Source organism: Pelophylax lessonae (assembly GCF_965119305.1).
Source record: "Pelophylax lessonae genome assembly, chromosome: 4".
Classification (NCBI taxonomy): Eukaryota; Metazoa; Chordata; class Amphibia; order Anura; family Ranidae; genus Pelophylax; species Pelophylax lessonae.
In genome coordinates, this window is record NC_138771.1 from 72,242,546 (window position 1) to 72,260,459 (window position 17,914).

General features: G+C 51.1%; 1 protein-coding gene across 11 annotated transcripts in view; it reads right to left on the minus strand.

Moving 5' to 3' along the window:
• Positions 1-17,914, minus strand: part of PPIP5K1 (diphosphoinositol pentakisphosphate kinase 1) — a 431,068-nt gene that overhangs the window by 312,136 nt on the left and 101,018 nt on the right. For all 11 annotated transcript variants that reach the window (XM_082257041.1, XM_082257040.1, XM_082257039.1 and 8 more), the window contains exons 5-6: positions 15,172-15,257; positions 13,914-14,068 (exon numbers count right to left, since the gene is read on the minus strand). In XM_082257041.1, coding sequence (XP_082113167.1) covers positions 13,914-14,068; positions 15,172-15,257 — 241 coding nt within the window. The remainder of the gene's footprint in view (positions 1-13,913; positions 14,069-15,171; positions 15,258-17,914) is intronic.

The following is a 17,914-nucleotide window of genomic DNA, read 5'->3' on the forward strand; positions in this document are numbered from 1 at the left end:
AAGGTCTGCTCGAAGAGGCAGACGCAACGGAGCGTCGATCGCCAGATTCACGAGGTCTGCGTACCAAGACCGGCGAGGCCAGTCCGGTGCCACCAGAATCACAGTTTTCGGTTCCGAGGCCAACCTGCGAAGGAACCTGGACAGCAGCTGAATCGGTGGAAAGGCGTACATCATGCGATACTGATGCCAGGGCGTCACTAACGCGTCTGAGGCGTCTGCCCGAGGATCGCGCGTCCTTGCCACGAACCTATCCACCTTGTGGTTTAGACGAGACGCGAACAGGTCCACATCTGGGGACCCCCACTTCGCGCACAACATCTGGAAGACATCCGGGTGAAGGGACCATTCCCCCTGGTCCAGGCTCTGGCGGCTCAGATAATCCGCCTGCCAGTTTTCCACCCCCGGAATGTGAACTGCAGAGATCGCCGGGACGTGCGTCTCGGCCCAAGATAGAATTTTGGCTACTTCCCGAGCCGCCTGGGCACTCCTGGTGCCCCCTTGGTGGTTGATGTAGGCCACCGCTGTGGCATTGTCCGTCTGCACCCAAACCGGACGGCCCTGAAGCCTGTCCGTCCAACGCAGAAGACAGAGATTTATCGCTCGCAATTCCAGAATGTTGATCGGAAGGGAGGATTCCTCCTCCGACCAAGTTCCCTGTGCGGACAGAACACCCAGAACACCACCCCAGCCCGACAGGCTGGCATCCGTGGTGATCACCGTCCACGACAAAGGACGAAAGGACTTGCCCCCCGACACCGCCGGGGACTGGAGCCACCACAAAAGACCCCTTCGGGTGAGATGGCTTAACGACAGCCGCAGATCCAGAGATTGCGGACGCCCGTCCCACTTGGCCAGGACCTCCGCTTGAAGCTCCCGCTTGAAGCTCCCGCGTGTAAAACTGGGCGAAGGGGATCGCCTCGAAGGCCGAAACCATCAACCCCAGATACCTCATACACGTCCGGAGGGACGAGCACCGATTGTCCCTGAGGGACCTGACTTCGCACTGAAGTGTCCGAAGCTTGTCTTCCGGCAGGAAGACCTTCGCCTGAACCGAGTCCAGAATCATCCCCAGGTAGGGAAGACGAACCGATGGACACAACGTCGATTTCGGAAAATTTATCGTCCAACCGAATACCTGCAGAGTCTGCATCGTGATGGACAGGTCGTTCACCAGGCCCTGACTGGTCGCAGACCGAATCAGGATATCGTCCAGATACCCCAGTACAGAAATGCCCTGGGCCCTCAACAAGGCCAGAACCAGCGCAAGCACCTTGGTGAAAACCCGCGGAGCCGAAGCGAGACCGAAGGGTAATGCCACGAATTGATAATGATCCTCCGCAATGGCAAATCGAAGGTACCTCTGGTGACCCTCGAAAAAGGGGATGTGTAGGTACGCATCCTTCAAGTCGATGGAGGCCATGAATTCCCCCGGAACCAGGGCAGCCACCACCGAGTGCAGGGATTCCATGCGACACTTGCGAACCCGCACGAAGCGGTTCAGAGCTTTCAAGTCCAGAATCAGACGTACTTTGCCCTCCTTTCTGGGCACAGTGAACAGATTGGAATAGAACCCCCGAAATCTGTCCCGATGAGGCACCGGAACCACCACTCCCTGGGCCCACAGGTCCCGCACCGCCAGGTGCAGATCCTGCAAGCGCTCCGGAGGCAGTTGAAGGTTTGAGGGGAAAAATCTGCCCACCGGCCGAGAGAGAAACTCGATCTTGTATCCAGATCGAACGATTTCCTGAACCCACCTGTTCCGAACGCGGTCCAGCCAGGGTTGAAGAAAACCGAGCAAACGTCCCCCCACCCCAGAAACGGGTGAGGGCGCTCCTTCAGGCCGCATTGTAATGGGCAGCGGATCCGGACTGGCCGGACTTCTGCTTACCCGCCCACGGCTTCTTCTGGGAGGACCTTATAGTGCGACCGAAAGGCACGAAAGGACCCCTGAGAGGGCCTAAACAAAGCATTCTTCTTACCACGAACAAACTTATTCTTGTGAGATTGGGGCAAGAGAGTGCTCTTACCCCCAGAAATACCCTTTATCAGAGTATCCAAAGAGTCGCCAAAAAGACGAGATCCCGCGTAGGGCAAATTAGCCAAAGTCTTGCGAGAAGATTGGTCAACAGACCAACATTTCAGCCATATCAGGCGACGGTTAAAGACCGCCACACTAGAAAGACGCGCAGCCAAAGGGACTAAATCCAAGTCCGCATCACACAAATACATGACACCCTGATGAATCTGATCCACCATAGCCAAAGTTGTCGGCGGGGCAGAGTCAGCCACCGGGGTGCGCCTGAGCACCTGCGTCCAATCCGCAATAGCCTGGGCTGCCATAATGGAAGCAAAAATAGGCTTCAGCATAGAACCAGCAACCGTATAAGTATGACGGCCAGAGACTCCAATCTCCTGTCCGTAGGGTCCCGGAACACCGGGGTATCCTCAGCAGGGATCGCAGTTGATTTATTCAAAATCGCCACCGCGTGATCCACCTGAGGCGGTACACACCAACGCTCATCAGTAGCCGGTGAAAAGGGATAACGCAGCTTGAACCTACTCGGCACAGCAAAAGGCTTTTTTAAATTGCGCCATTGCTCATCAACCGCGCGCTGAAATTCCGTAGAGCAAGGAAAAATCTGCGATGTTTTGCGTTTTCTCTGCATCCCATAAGAGGACATCAAAGCAGGAGGACATGGTTCATCCTGCAAATGCAGCGTTTGCTTGATAGAAGCAACCAACTCATCCATGAGTGCAAGCTCTTCAGACGAGCCAGGGGGAGAATTATCAACCCCTTCCACCTCAGCCTCCCCGTCAGACCCCACAATGTCCAGGGATGAGTGAGACCCTGAGAAGGGCACTCCAGCCATAGCAGCCCCATCGCCCATAGCAGCCCCATCGCCCTCTGAATCAGAGGAAATAGACACCCTGGGCCGTTTTGTGGATCGATCAGCCACCAGCATCTGCACCTGAGCAGCTAAGTTAGCCACAATAGTAGCCAGATCAGCCCCCTCGGGGGAAGCAGCAGCCCCTTGGCCCCCCACCAGGGTGGGAGGAAACTTGCAATCCTGAGAATCCATGCCCCAGCAAAGTAATTAATAAAGGGTACTGCCCCTTTAAGATCGCGGCGAGCGCTGCCCACCACACCCACTGAACACACTGACCCCCACAGGGACAAGAAACTGGGCAAGGAATACAGGAAAAAAGGGAGATATAAAACCTGGAGAGCTCACACAGGCTGCTGCACCGATCGCTGTCCCAGAGGAAAAGGAAGTGATGCAAGACTGACCGCCCCTAAGTAGCCTATGCAAGGCTACACAAACATGGCCACTGGCTGAGGAAAAAACCCTGGGCAAAGGGAACATGGCGCTGACATGTGGTGATCGATCGCCGCTCAAAATGGCGGCGTTTGGCGCCAAAAAACACTGTGCAGTACCTCACAGGACCTGCCACCATAACTTTTGCCCCAGAAAAATGGCGGATCGCCGCAGCGATCGCCGCACAGCATGCTGAAAATCTGACTGCTGCATATGACACCCAGCAGAGCGGGAGAGCCCCCCCCCCTCACAGCCCACACACAGGCAGCAAGTGCACACAGGAGCTGACAGGGAACACAGCAGCCACACAGACATGCAGGGTCACACAGTCCCAGACTGACACCCAAAAAAGACAGGTCCCCACATAGAGTTACACTTACCAGTCCGGATGGCGTGGGGAGCCTGCTCCAGAGACCAAACCGCAGTACTGAGGACAGGGAGTGTCGCAAGCCTGACGCAGTGGAGTTGCGGTGCGAAACCGCAATGGCGTCCAGTGAGGTAGCCACCTCACCGATAGCATCCCTGCAGCGAACAGGGATGGGTCGTTCAATGTGCCAGGGAGAAACCTAAGCTGAACGCTCGATGGCAGGCTGGGAAGCCCCTGGCCCTGAGCCCTGGGATCCAGGGTGGCCAGACTGAGACCCAGCGCCGCACGATCATCTTCATCAGAAGAACTAACGCTGAAAATAAACAGCTAAGTAGAAGAAAGAGAAAAAAAAATCAAATAAAATCAAAAAAGAGAAAAGTGGCTGAGACTAAGAGCCCCAGCACAGGAACAGCCTGCATACTCCTGAGCTAGGCATATGAAACTGAGTTGGTATGCAGGAAGCAGGGAGGTATTGACTGAGGGGACCACCCCCTGGGGGTGGGATATGCTAAAAGCTTTGATATTAATATATTCTGTTGCCTAGCTACTCCTACGGAGCAAAGGTCAATAACCCCATTAGTGACGAATATGAAGAGACGGCGACTGTCGGAGGACGTAAGAGAAAATCTATTTTTCTCTTTCGTTTACTGATGGACACAGCTCCATATCTTTTTAGACCCTTGGGACATTCCAAAGCAGTGTCAATATTAGGGGTGGGAAAAAACACAACAATAGACATAATTCCCAACAAGGGTTAAACATAGCCAATCAGGTAAACCAGAAGCTCAAACAGGAACAACTGGAGCTCACCACCAGGAAATCATATACCCTCAAGAAGCGGAAGCCTCCGCAACCGCAGCCTGCAAAACTTTGCGGCCAAACACCGCACCTGAAAATGCAAGTACATCCACCTTTTAAAATTTTGAGAATGTGTGTTCAGATGACCAGGTAGCCGCCTTGCACACCTAAACCGCTGACGCCTGTTAACGGAAGGCCCAGGAGGCACTAAGCACCTTTGTAGAATGTGCTTTAACAGGGAAAAGAGGAACCTGACCCTTAATAGAATAGGCCTGCACCACCGTCTGTCTAATCCATCTGAAAAGGTTGCGGCAGATGCAGCCTGCCCCTTACAAGATCCATCCGTAAGGACAAAGAATCAGATTTCCGAATCAACCTCAGTTGCCGCCAGGTGCACCCTGATTGCCCAAACAACATCCAAGTGGTGTAGGGCAATTTCTTTAGGATGTTTCGGCTTAGGACACAAAGATGGCAACACAATATCCTCATTTAAATGAAACCCCGAGACGCCCTTTAGGAAGGAACACCTGACAGGGTCGTAACACCACTTTGTCTCTGCGAACCACCAGGTAAGGTGACCAACCGGACAATGGAGCCAACTCCGACACCCTAAGCGCAGAAGTAAGTAAGGAAGTTCACAAATATTTTCAAAAGAGGCTTTTGAAGTACCGACAGTACCAAATTGAGATCCCACGAAGGTACCAGGGATCTCACCGGAGGAGCCAAATGGCGAACCCCCTGCACGAAAGTGTGAACCAAGGAATTTGCAGCCAACGGCCTTTGAAAAATTATGGCCAAGGCGGAAATCTGACCCTTGGTGCCTAGAGCCAAACGTAGATCTACAGTTGTAGAAACTCCAGCAGACGAGACACAGAAAAGGAAGGGGGAGAAACCCCTCGAGACTCACACCAAGTAATGTATGCCCTCCAAACTCGATGATAAACCTTCCTGGAAGTAGATTTCCTAGCTTTCAACAGCTTCGGAATCACGGACACCGAAAGCCCTCTGTTCTTCTGCACCTGGCTTTCAATAGCCATGCCGTTCAAGCACCACAGATGTACTGTAGCCTCTTAACCTCCCTGGCGGTATTCCCGAATGTGGATCGGGGAGGAATTTTAGTGCCATTAGCGGTAACCCCAAGCCACACTCGGGGTACCGCCAGGGAGCATCGCTGGATCCTGGTAGAGGTTACTTACCTTGTCCCCGGGATCCCGCGATGTGTCACTGCAGCATACGGCGGCCGGATCTTCCGCCCAATGCTGTGAGCCCCGACTTCCGTCTCCTGCGAGCATCACGTCGCAGGGGGTGGAGCCGGCGGCAAATTCAAATAGTAAACACACAAACACACTGATATATTGTAATCCTATTGGATTACATTACAAAATAAAATAAATTAATATTATTATTATTAAGGATTTCTATAGCGCCAGCAATTTACACAACGCTTTACAATATTAGAGAGAGACAGTACATATACAATACAATAAAATACAAGAGGATTTAGGGGGCCCTGCTCAGAAGAGTTTACAATCTAATGGGGTGGGGCAGGTGTTACAAGAGGTAAGAGTAGGGAATGAGCTGATGGCAGATTAGTTGGCGGTGTGATAGGCTTCCCTGAAGAAATACGTTTTCAGGGATCGCCTGAAAGCAGCTAGAGTAGGAGATAGCCATATAGGTTGAGGTAGCGCGTTCCAGAGGATGGGACAGGCCCTGGAGAAATCCTGGAGATGAGCATGAGAGTAGGAGACAAGGGAGCTTGAGAGTAGGAGGCCTTGAGAGGAGCGGAGAGGACGGTTGGGGGGATATTTTGAGATAAGATTGGTGATGTAGCTCGGGGCAGAGTTGTGAATGGCTTTGTATGTTGTGGTTAGTATTTTGAATTTAATTTGCTGGGCAATCGGGAGCCAGTGTAGGGATTGGCAAAGAGGGGAGGCAGGCGCTGAGCAGTTGGTAAGGTGGATAAGCCTGGCAGCAGCGTTCATGATAGACTGAAGAGGGGATAGCCTATGAAGTGGTAGGCCTATGAGAAGGGAGTTGCAATAGTCGAGGTGAGAAATAACTAGGGAGTGAATGTGTAGCTTGGTGGTTTCAGTTGTTAAAAAGGGGCGAATTTTAGAGATGTTGCGGAGGTGAAGTCTACAAGCTTTTGACAATGATTGGATTTGGGGCTGAAAGGACAGGTCAGAGTCCAGGATTAAACCTAGTACCCTGGCATGAGGGGAGAGATTGATGATTGCATAACAAATTTTGATAGAAAAGTCATGGAGGGGGGCACGGACGGGAGGGAATATTAGCAGCTCAGTTTTAGAGAGATTTAGTTTGAGAAAGTGGTGCGACATCCATGTTGATATGTCAGTAAGTTAGCAATGCGAGAGGAGACTGAAGGAGTGAGGTGAGGAGTAGACAGATAGATTTGAGTGTCATCAGCATATAGATTGTATTGGAAGCCGTGGGCGGTTATCAAGTGACCAAGGGAGGCGGTGTAGATAGAGAAGATTAGGGGTCCAAGAACAGAGCCTTGGGGAACCCCCACAGAAATGGGCAATGGGGAGGAGGAGGTAGAGTTGTGGGTAACACTGAAGGAGCGCTGTGATAGGTAGGAGGAGAACCAAGATAGAGCAGAATCTTGGAGGCCAAGGGAACAGAGTTTATTAAAAAGGAGCGGGTGGTCAACAGTATCAAAGGCCGCAGAAAGGTCGAGTAATAGAAGTATGGAGTAGTGGCCATAGGTTTTAGCAGTTAGTAGATCGTTTGTGAGTTTTAGTAAGGCAGTTTCTGTAGAGTGCTGCGAGCGAAAGCCAGACTGTAAGGGATCAAGAAAGTTATTTTCGCTGAGGTAGGAGCTGAGACGGTTGTAGACTAAGCGTTCTAGAAGTTTAGAAGTGAATGGGAGCAGTGAAATGGGTCTTAAGTTGTTCAGGTTGGTGGGGTCTAGAGAGGGCTTTTTAAGTATGGGAGTGATCTGTGCATGTTTTAGAGGGGAGGGGAAGGTGCCACTAGAGAGGGAGAGATTGAAGACGTGAGTAAGGGAGCATAGGATAGAGTAAGAGGGTGTCCGTAGTAGTTGTGAGGGAACAGATCCAGGGAACAGGTGGTTAGGTGGGCATCTGAAAACAGTTTTTTAACCTCTTTAGTAGTCGCCAGTTCAAAGGAGGAGAGTGATGACTGTGCTGTTAGGCAAGGTATGCTGAGTGGGGAAGATGTGCACGCAGTGGAGGTGTCCTCACATATTGTATCAACCTTGTCTTTGAAGTGATTGGCAATCTCTTGGGCAGTGAGTGAGTTAGTGAGTAGAGGGGGTGGGGGACGAAGTAGAGAGTTAAAAGTTGAGAAGAGCTGGCGGGGACTGGATGACAGGGTAGTGATAAGAGAGACTAATTGACATTAGTTTGCCCCCCAGTGCCCTTTCCTGCAGTTTTACTGTACTTATATATATATATATACACACATACATACATACATATACACACACACACACACACACACACACTAGGCAGACACCTTTTTCGTTACACCCCTGGGGCAGTCCCAGAGGGTATATCATCACTTCCTGCTGTAGGACCCAATTTGTAACAAGCAGTGTCAGAAGAACAAATAACTCAACCCCAACAGAGGGGCGGGTGATGTGTCTGTCAGTGAACCTCAGAGAAAAGGATTTTACGGTAAGACAAAAATCCAGTTTTCTCTTTCGTTGACCGACAGACACAGCTTCAAGTCTGGGAAAAAACACAGCAAATGCAGAATTCCCAACAAGGCTAAACATAGCCAACCAGGTAACAACAGGAGCTCACCCTCTAGAAGCGGAAGCCTCCGCAACCGCAGCCTGCAAAACTTTGCGGCCAAACACCGCATCCGAAAATGCAAGTACATCCACCTTTTAAAATTTTGAGAATGTGTGTACAGACGAACAGATAGCCGCCTTGCACACCTGAACCACTGACGCCTGATGACGGAAGGCCCAGGAGGCACTAAGTACCTTTGTGCTTTAACAGGGAAAGGAGGAACCTGACCCTTAATAAAATAAGCCTGCACAACCGTTTGCCTGATTCACTTGTAAATGGTCGCAGCAGATGCGGCCTGCCCCTTACAAGGTCCATCCGTAAGAACAGACAAAGAATCGGATTTCCTAATCGGTTCAGTTACCACCAGGTACACCCGAATCACCCTTACCACATCTAAAGAATGCAAGGCAATTTCCTTAGGATGTTGCGGCTTAGGACATATGGACGGAAACACAATGTCTTCATTCAAATTAAACCCTGAGACAACCTTAGGAAGGAACGCCTGACAGGGTCTCAACACCACTTTGTCCCTATGAATCACCAAGTAAGGTGACCGACAAGAAAAAGGCAGCCAACTCCGACACGCGACGTGCGGAAGTAATAGCTACTAAAAATGCCACCTTCTGGGACAGAGTGAGAAGAGGAATTTCTCTAATATTTTCGAAGCCTTTGAAGTACCGACAGAACCAAACTGAGATCCCATGGAGGTACCAGGGATCGCACCAGAGGAGACAGATGGCGAACTCCCTGCACAAAAGTGTGAATCAAGGACTTCGCCGCCAACAGCCTTTGGAAAAAAATAGCCAAGGTGGAAATCTGGCCCTTGATGGCGCCCAGAGCCAAACGTTAATCAACACCCAATTGTAGAAACTCTAACAAGAGAGACACAGAAAAGGAATGGGGAGAACCCCCCCCGAGACTCACACCAAGAAATATACGCTTTCCAAACTCGATGATAAACCTTTCTGGAGGTAGATATCCTAACTTTCAACAGCGTAGGAATCACCGACTCCGACAGCCCTCGGCCTTTCAGCACCTGGCTTTCAAGAGCCACGCCGTTAAAGCCAGCGACCGTAAAGCAGGAAGGAAGATCGGTCCCTGAGACAGAAGATCTTCCCTGAGAAGGAAGTTTCCAAGGGACGTCTGCTACCAGCCTTACCAGGCCTGTATACCAAGACCGACGAGGCCAATCTGGTTTTACCAGAATGACTGGAATTCCTTCCACCTTGATTCCGCGTAGCAGTCTCGACAGAAGTTGATTGGAGGAAAGGCGTAAATCAGACGATACTGACCCCAAGTGGCCACCAGAGCATCTGCATCGTCGGCCAGAGGATCCTGAGACATTGACACGAACCTCTGCACCTTTCTGTTTAGACAGAAAGCCAGCAGGTCCACATCGGGGGTCCCCCACGGAGGACACAGTTGATGGAAAACCTTCGGGTAAATAGACCATTCCGGACCGGATCCAACGTCTGCCAACTGAGATAGTCCCTTGCCAATTCTCTACCCCCGGAATGTGCACAGCAGAGAGGGCCGGAACAAAGTTCTGCCCACCTTAAGGTGCCAGCCACTTCCCGGGCCGCCAGGGCACTCTTTGTGCCCCCTTGAAGATTAACATATGCCACAGCCATATCATTGTCCGATTGTATCCTCAAAGGGCATCCCTGCAGACGATCTGTCCCCATTAAGACAAAAGTCTGATCGCCCAAATTTTCAGGGTGTTGATCGGCAACCTGGACTCTTCCCGAGGCCAGACACCTTGGGCCGAACACACTCCCAAGACACCTCCCCATCCGGACAGACTGGCATCCGTCGTGATTACAGACCAATACAGGGGAAGAAAGGATTTCCCCAGACTTAAAACCGGGGAGTGGAGCCACCATAGGAGACACTCCCTCGAACCTCGACTCAACAGAAAAAGATTGTCCAATCAGAAGGGATCGTTGTTCCATTTGATCAGAATCTCCCTTTGCAAAGATCTGGTGTGGTACTGCGCAAATGGAACGGCCTCGAAGGTGGAGACCATCAGATCCAGTACTTGCATGCAAGTCCTAAGTGAGGATCGATGGTTGGACAACAGGAGCCGAACAGCATCCTATAACTTCAGAAGTTTCGTCTGAGGAAGAAACACCTGGGCTGACGCTGAATCCTTGACGCTGGTCCTTGAGATCGATAGAGGCCAGCAGATCTCTTTGATGCAGGAAAGCTACTACTGTATGGATGTACTCCATCCTAAATTTCTGAACCCGCAAAAAGTGGTGAAGAGCCTTGAGATCCAAGATCAGACGAACCTTGCCTTCCTTCCTGGGAACTGTAAACAGATTTGAATAAAAATCTTGAAAACGTTCCAACTCTGGAACTGGCACAATAACTCCTTGTGCTAACAGGTCCTTCAGTGCTCCGTAGAGGCCCTGTAGCCACTCTGGAGACAGGCGTAAGTCGGAAGGAAAGAACCTTGCCTGAGGCAAGGACCGAAACTCGATCTTGTAACCGAACCAGACGTGGGTAAAGGTGCCCCTTCAGGCTGGGGAAGGCTTGTCTGCAGAACCAGAAGTGCCCGCTTTGGACTTACTATTCCAGGGTCTCTTGGAGCCTCCCGCAAAGTTACAGGTGGATCTCGAGCCCTTTTCCTGTGAACCAGCCGGATGAAAGGGCCGCTTGTTAGCCGAAAAGATAAGACCCCGCTTACGGCGAGGTTCTTTGCCCATAGCAGTCTGCAGAAGCAATGTACTCTTGCCTCCCGTAAGACCCTTAATGATCTCTTCCAAAGAGGCACAGAACAAACTGTCACCTACAAAAGGAAGATCAGTCAGTACCTTTTTAGAAGCCTGGTCAGCTGACCAGTACTTCAACCAGATCATGCGTCGAAGGATCACCGCCGTTATAGAAACCCTGTCGGCCAAGGGGGCCTCATCCAGGGATGCATCACAAATATGCTGTAGACCTTGGATCAACTGATCCGCCAGCTCAGAAGGGTGTTGACTCCCCTCCAGATCCTGGCGCAAAATCTTAACCCATTCCGTTAAGGTCCGGGATACCAAGGTGATAGCAAACACCGATCTTAAAATTGAACCAGCAACGGTGAAAAGGTACCAGACCAGAGCCTCAGCTCTTTTGTCCACAGGTTCCTTAAAAGACAGGGAATCCTCCACCGGCAAAAGTGTGGCCTTATTTAGCCTGGAAACCTGAGAGTCCACCGACGGTGGTACTGTTAGTTTCTTCAGAAGAGACTCCTCAAAGGGATATCTCCTAACAAAACGCTTAGGAATGCCAACCATGCATTTCAGGGAACCCCACTGACTAGTGTCTCGTCAAAATAAGCAGGAAAAGGAAACACCTTGGAACATTTGCGTGTGCCAAATTGCACCAGGGTCGCCGACTCCAACTTTAAAGTTTCCCGCACTGATACAATCAGGGTCTCCACCAGCGCTTTTTCATAAAAGGCTGCATAGGAGGACGACTCATACTCCCTATTAGAGCACTCCGCGTGCGTGGACGCAGACCCAGTGGGCTGACTCTTGTCCGCGGCGGCCAAATCCACCTCAGAATCTGAGGAAGCAGAGGATACAGGTGAAGGCAGGGGGGCGCTTCTTGCCAGGTCTCCTTTGCAGGGCCATATCTACTTTGGCTACTAGCGACTGCAGGGCTGCCATCATGGCCGCCAGGGCAGACTAAGACCCAGGGGGTCCCGCAGCTTCTAGGAGTGGATCAGGGTGGTGAAACATGCTCCATAGGCTCCATGACCATAAAGGGTTAAACGTAACCGCGCTGCTCAACAAAGAAAACATTTTTTTTTTTCAATAAAACGCGAGGCCCCCTCCCCCCTGTGCACCGCTTGGGCATCACAAGAATCAGCGCACCCGCAGTGCTGTATACAGCAGAGGAAGGATATATATACCCCCAGAGACTCACCACCCGATTGCCAAAACGATCTGCCACACTGCAGGAAGAGGAAACGCTGACCTGACACTAGAGGCCCCCGCAGCCTCAGCACTGCATCAGACTACAGGAAAATGGAAACTCTATGGGGAAACCAAAAACATTGCCGCTGGACTACATAAAAATGGCCGCCAAAGCCAGGAATACCGAGAAAATGGCGGCAACAAGTGGTGCTGTACAGGACCCCAGGGAAAAGTTCACAGACCCCAGGAGGGATAACCTCCCAGAGACCACCCCTGCAGCAGCCAGGTACGGACACCCCGTACAGGGGGCCGACAGCAGCATTACCCACCGCTCCTTCAGCACAGCACCATGCCGCCCCCTACCCAATTTCACCCATGCCCCCAAAAGGGGGCCAAGGGACAGATGAGGGCACCAACTTAGAGGGGAACCTCACAAAAGGGAAAGGATGGAAGCAAAAGGGAGAGAAAGGCACAGGAGGGGCCTACCATCCCCAAGGGGAAACCCACGACCACCCCTGCAATTCCAGAGGAAAGGAGGGGGGACACTACTCACCATACCACGGTCACCAGGCGGGCGCCACACCCAGTAGTCGACCGCACCATCTTGGAATGGGGGTGCTGCGGCCTGAGGTACGCTGCGACTTTGGTCGTGACTGTTGTCGTGACCAGGGCTATGCGACCACGCGAGGTGTTTCACTCGCCGGTCAGCCCCCATCCAGCAGGGCTATGTTGCGGCCAACTTAGCGCGGAGCTAATAGTTGGGTCACGCTCATAGGCCAGACTGGGAAGACCGTAAGGATCTAGAATATCCAGTGCGTCGCCCAGTCTTACTGTTGATTGTAGTTCACACAGGAACAAATATAATAAAGAAAAAAGTAAGAAATTCCATTTCTATTGGTAAAAATACCAGGACCGCAGATCCCAGCAGAGAGTCAGGTCCTTACTCCTGACTAGGCAGAAAAAACTGGGGTCCTACAGCAGGAAGTGATGGTATACCCTCTGGGACTTCCTCAGGGGCGTAACCGAAAAGGTTTTCGCCTAGTCCTACTCCTAAAGAGCAAGAACATAAGCCCAGTGGTCTGAAGACTTGAAGCTGTGTCTGTCAGTGAACGAAAGAGAAAACTGCTTTTGTTGTTTTGTTTTGGTATTCCTGGATGGTGCTCTATAGTTTAGAGATTTCATAGTGTTTTGGGTGGGACGGAATCTCCAACCCAGTGTCCGGGTTTTGTGAAGGACCAGCAGGGTGTGTGCTCAGGTGCACATAGGCCTAAAGTCCTTACATGTGGGCCATATGTCGGGCGGCATCAGCCAGTTCAATAGAAAATAGCCTACATTCGACCTGTGTGTGTGTCGAAGGAGTGTTGACTGAAAGAGGTCTGCCAACCGACTCCCGTTCACCACTTTCAGACAATGGCAGGGGAGGGGGGCCTCCCCCTGTCAGAACACAAAAGACCAGCAGGGGAGATCTCTGTACTAACAAGGGATTGTTAGTACAGCCGCTCTGACCTGAGCTGTCAGTTTTTTTTTTTTCGTTCAGCCCACTGGGTTAAATGAAAAAAAGCTAGAAGCATGTACTAGGCTTTAGAATGGAGGTTTGGGAATACCTTAGAGCTCCACCCAAGAGACAGATCTTGTCCAAGAGTCATGCAGGAAATCCAAGAAGTTGCAGAAAGTTATGGCCAGCAGACAGGCAGCCCTCACATGAAAGGAGATTTTTCAAGCTTATATTGGATCAAAAGCAGCATACCTTTCTGAAAAGCCTTTGGCTTCCACCTCCTGCTGACGTGGGGTAATATATATATACGTTGTGGTCTTCTGCGCTAACTGGCTTTTCTACAAATGGCTTTGGGAAGATTTCTCCATTCACTTCTACCTGATCGTCGCCTTCAATTAGATTACACTCTGTAAAATGGTAAGAACATTCAACTTATTCAGTGCTCAAAATATTAACCTATATCTGAATTAATGAAAATTACAAAAAGACCAAACAACAATATAACATTTAAGTCAATTAATTAACTTAAATAGGATATTTGCATGATGAGTATTAATTTTCATTTCAATGTGTTTAGTGGTTTTATCGAAGAAAATAAAACAACAAGCAGCATATGTAGATAGATTTCCACAAATTGAGTGTATGAAATATTAACATGTTCAATGAGAGATAATACATACAGTAATTTGTGTACAATTGGTATAGGAGGACATGAGGGATTAACATCCGTACAGTCTAAATAATAAGGCGGTAATACCGACTAATGTGGCATCTACACATCATCTGATGAGTTGGTTAAAGAAGTATGGCGAAAGCTTTTTTGGCTATAATTCTCCAATGGATCACAGGAGTGCAGTTAATTCTGCACTCCTGTGACCCATTTTTAGCCGGCAGCGGGCTTCAGTTGACATCACAGAGCCAGTCCAGGCTCTTAAGAGATCCCGACCCACCCAGAAGCCTGGTCAGGCACCTGGCTCAGCCTCTCAGTGATTTGCCTGAGAGTCTAAGCCAGCTCCTTACTCCCCCCTCCACAGCCCAGCACTCCAGTGAGCACTGGAGGGGCAGAGCAGACAGCCGGAGACTGACAGTCCCAGCTCTCTACTCAGAGCGCAGGGGAGAACTGAGAATTCAGTGGTATTTCATTGCTCAGTTCTCACTACAGAGCTGGCGGGGCAGATGCAGTATCTGATCGATGTTGCATCCACCTAGGTCATTGTTGTTGGTAAGGATGCTTGTTCGCTTTTCTTTAATAAGGAAGCAGCCAATGCAAATTTCAATTTCAGAGAAGGGAGTGAATTGCTTCTTCCATGCTTTGTCAATTGTAAGGTATGAACATTATCTTTGCACCTTAAGGACTGCATCACAAACTGTAAATTTGTAATAAAAAGTATGAGGATCCTTGAGAACAAATGGCTTTATGTTACCTAAAAGCAGCACATCTAAGCCCACCATATTTATATCCTTGTGAATATAAAAGTTCTGCCATGACTATTTGCAAAATCAAACTCACCATCTGGCTTGTCGGGGTCTCTGTTGAGTACAGCATAGCGAGGAAGATCAATTCCCTCCTGCTGCAAAATTCGGTATACTTCCCTCCTATAGGATGAGGAGTGGACAGACATTACATGAGTCAGCTTTTACACAACATTACAGAGATTGTGCATCGTGCTACTACTTACATAACATCCCATATTATATAAATGTGATTGAGGGGCGTGGCTTGGCACCGGACCTGAATGGCCACATGTTAGAGGAGCTCTCTGCACTGGGGGACTAATGTTACTATTTTTGGTGTCTCATCTTCACCCCACAATGGTCCGATCGGGTCGCAGTGCCTCTGCCAGCCGAGCACCACCCGACCAGGGTACCCAGCTATCTGGAAACATCCCTGCTCTCTTCCGGACCCAGCGAGAAGGCCTGAGGGCGGCCTCACTATCTCCCGCACCCCGCTCGTCTGACACGCTGTCTGCTTCCTTCATACCACCCCTGTCTGGAACGGCCATGGCGACTCCGCTACCCAGCCTGGCAGACTTGCAGTCCATTGCAGCCGATATCAAGAACACTCGGGGCTCTGCCATATCGGAGCTTACAGTTGAGCTGCGGTCTGTCACAGCACGGCTGACTGAGACGGAGAAGTCCTCTGCTACCCAGGCCACCGCCATCAGACAGCTCCAACGGTCGACAGACTCTCACACTGCCCATCTCATCGAGATCAACCGACACCTGGAAGATCTCGACAACCGTGGCAGGAGGCACAATATTCGCCTGCGCGGTCTTCCTGAAACGGTGGAACCTCCTGCACTTGTGCCCGCACTGACCGCCATATTTAATGACCTTATGGAACGTCCTGCGGACACTCCTGTGGAATTTGAGCGGGCTCACCACGCCCTGCGGCCGAGAGGCGGTGAATCAGATCCCCTGAGGGATGTTGTTGCTTGTCTAGTCAGCTACCCTGTGAAAGAAGCTATCCTGAGGAAGGCTAGAACCCGGGATCGCATAGCCTATGAAGGATGGGAGGTCAAGTTATTCCAGGACCTCTCTGCCATCACGCTGCAACACCAGAGGGCCCTGCGTCTCCTCCTGGAGTCTCTCCACACCAGAGGCATAACCTACAGATGGCAATTCCCCTTCTGTCTCTCGGCCTCCTTCCGTGGAAGATATGCGGCTCTCAGAACCCCTGAAGATCTCCCCGCCTTCTGTGAAGCCATGGATATCCGGGTCATTGACTTACCGGACTGGTATAGTTCCTTTTACGCTCCGGAGCCCTGGGTACCGGTCACATCCTCGTCCACTCCGAAAGCCCAACGCAATCGACACAGGCGACATCAATCTCATTCCAGCTCTACACCTGGCCGCTTGCGGGAAGAACACCGGGTCAGTCCCCTCCATTCCCCATCTCAGCGGAGGGAGCGCCTGGACTGATCTGAACCTGTGGCTCCTTTCAACCCTGATGCCGGCAAATGTGAGTCCTCATGTGCTGTCCCTATCTTCTCTGTACCTTCTCCTGCCACCCAGATTTCTGCCCCCTCCTTGTCCTGCATGCAGCCTGAGCGTAGTGGCTCCCCATACGGTTCACTGTACTGACACCGCTTGATCACCATCCATTCCAGCTTCTGCCCTTCTCCCCTGGCTCCCCCTTATCCCCCCTCGGACTTCTCTCCGTTTGTTCCTGCCATGGACAGCTGCCGGATCCCCTTTACGCTGCTAGCTGCTGCCGTCACTCTTATCAGCTCTATCGCATCTCCCCCGCTACCCTGCTGAGCTGATGGCACCTTGCCCACACTGACAGAGCACAGGGTCCCTGTCGCCTTGGTGGCTGCCCATCCTGCTCTGCAGCCTAGTGACTTCATGGTACGGTCTCCCCCCCTCCCCCCGGATCTGACCATCTGGCGCTCCCTAGCTTTTGCCACCCTTCTAGGTTCTGGGAACGCTGTGCACGGCTGGGACCGCCACACTGCACAGCGTATGGAGGGACTGTACCTGAAGACAGTGTCGGTCTCTGGTTTACGAACGGTGCAGATGAATCATGTCCAGATGCTGGGGGGGAGGGGGGGGAAATAACTTGCCGTTTGGCCCGCCACCTTTCCTCTCTGCTAGCTGCTATCCCTCTGACCCTCTGATCTTGCTGTCCTCTGGTGCAACTCGTCCTCCGCTAAATACATCACTTCTCCTCCTCAGCCTGCTTCCCTCTGTCACCTCTCCTCCTGGTTGCCTCCCCTACAACCACCGAGGGGCTCCTTGCACCTCATGCCATCGGGATGCTATTTGTCAGATAGTCACCTTTAGCCCGATCCCGGTGTGCTGTCCCAAAGCTGCCTCGGGACAGTGTGCTGCTGATGTCCAGATGCATTCTCAGAAAAATATTCCCTTACCTGGGGAAGGCAGGTTCCTGGAGGCAGCCAGGAGCTTGGTCACAGGTAATTGCTCTCTTACATTGCTTTCCCTTCCCTTCCCTGTCCCCTCTTCCTCACCTTCTTCTACTTCTCAGGTAATCTCTCCATTTCCCACCTACTCTTTCCCATACCCCTTCCTCTCCTTTCCCATCTCTTCTTCTATATACCCTTCAGTGAGCCGATCTATCTATCTCTACCTCCACACGCTTAGTCCCACACCAGCGTGAAACGTATATGTTAAAGCGTATCAGGGTTTCAATGGCTTGTCTGCTGTATATTGATATATGTTTATGCACTGTTAATATTTTGCTGAGCTATAATATGCAGTCCAGCTGTCACGCATTCTATGCCTGCTGCTGT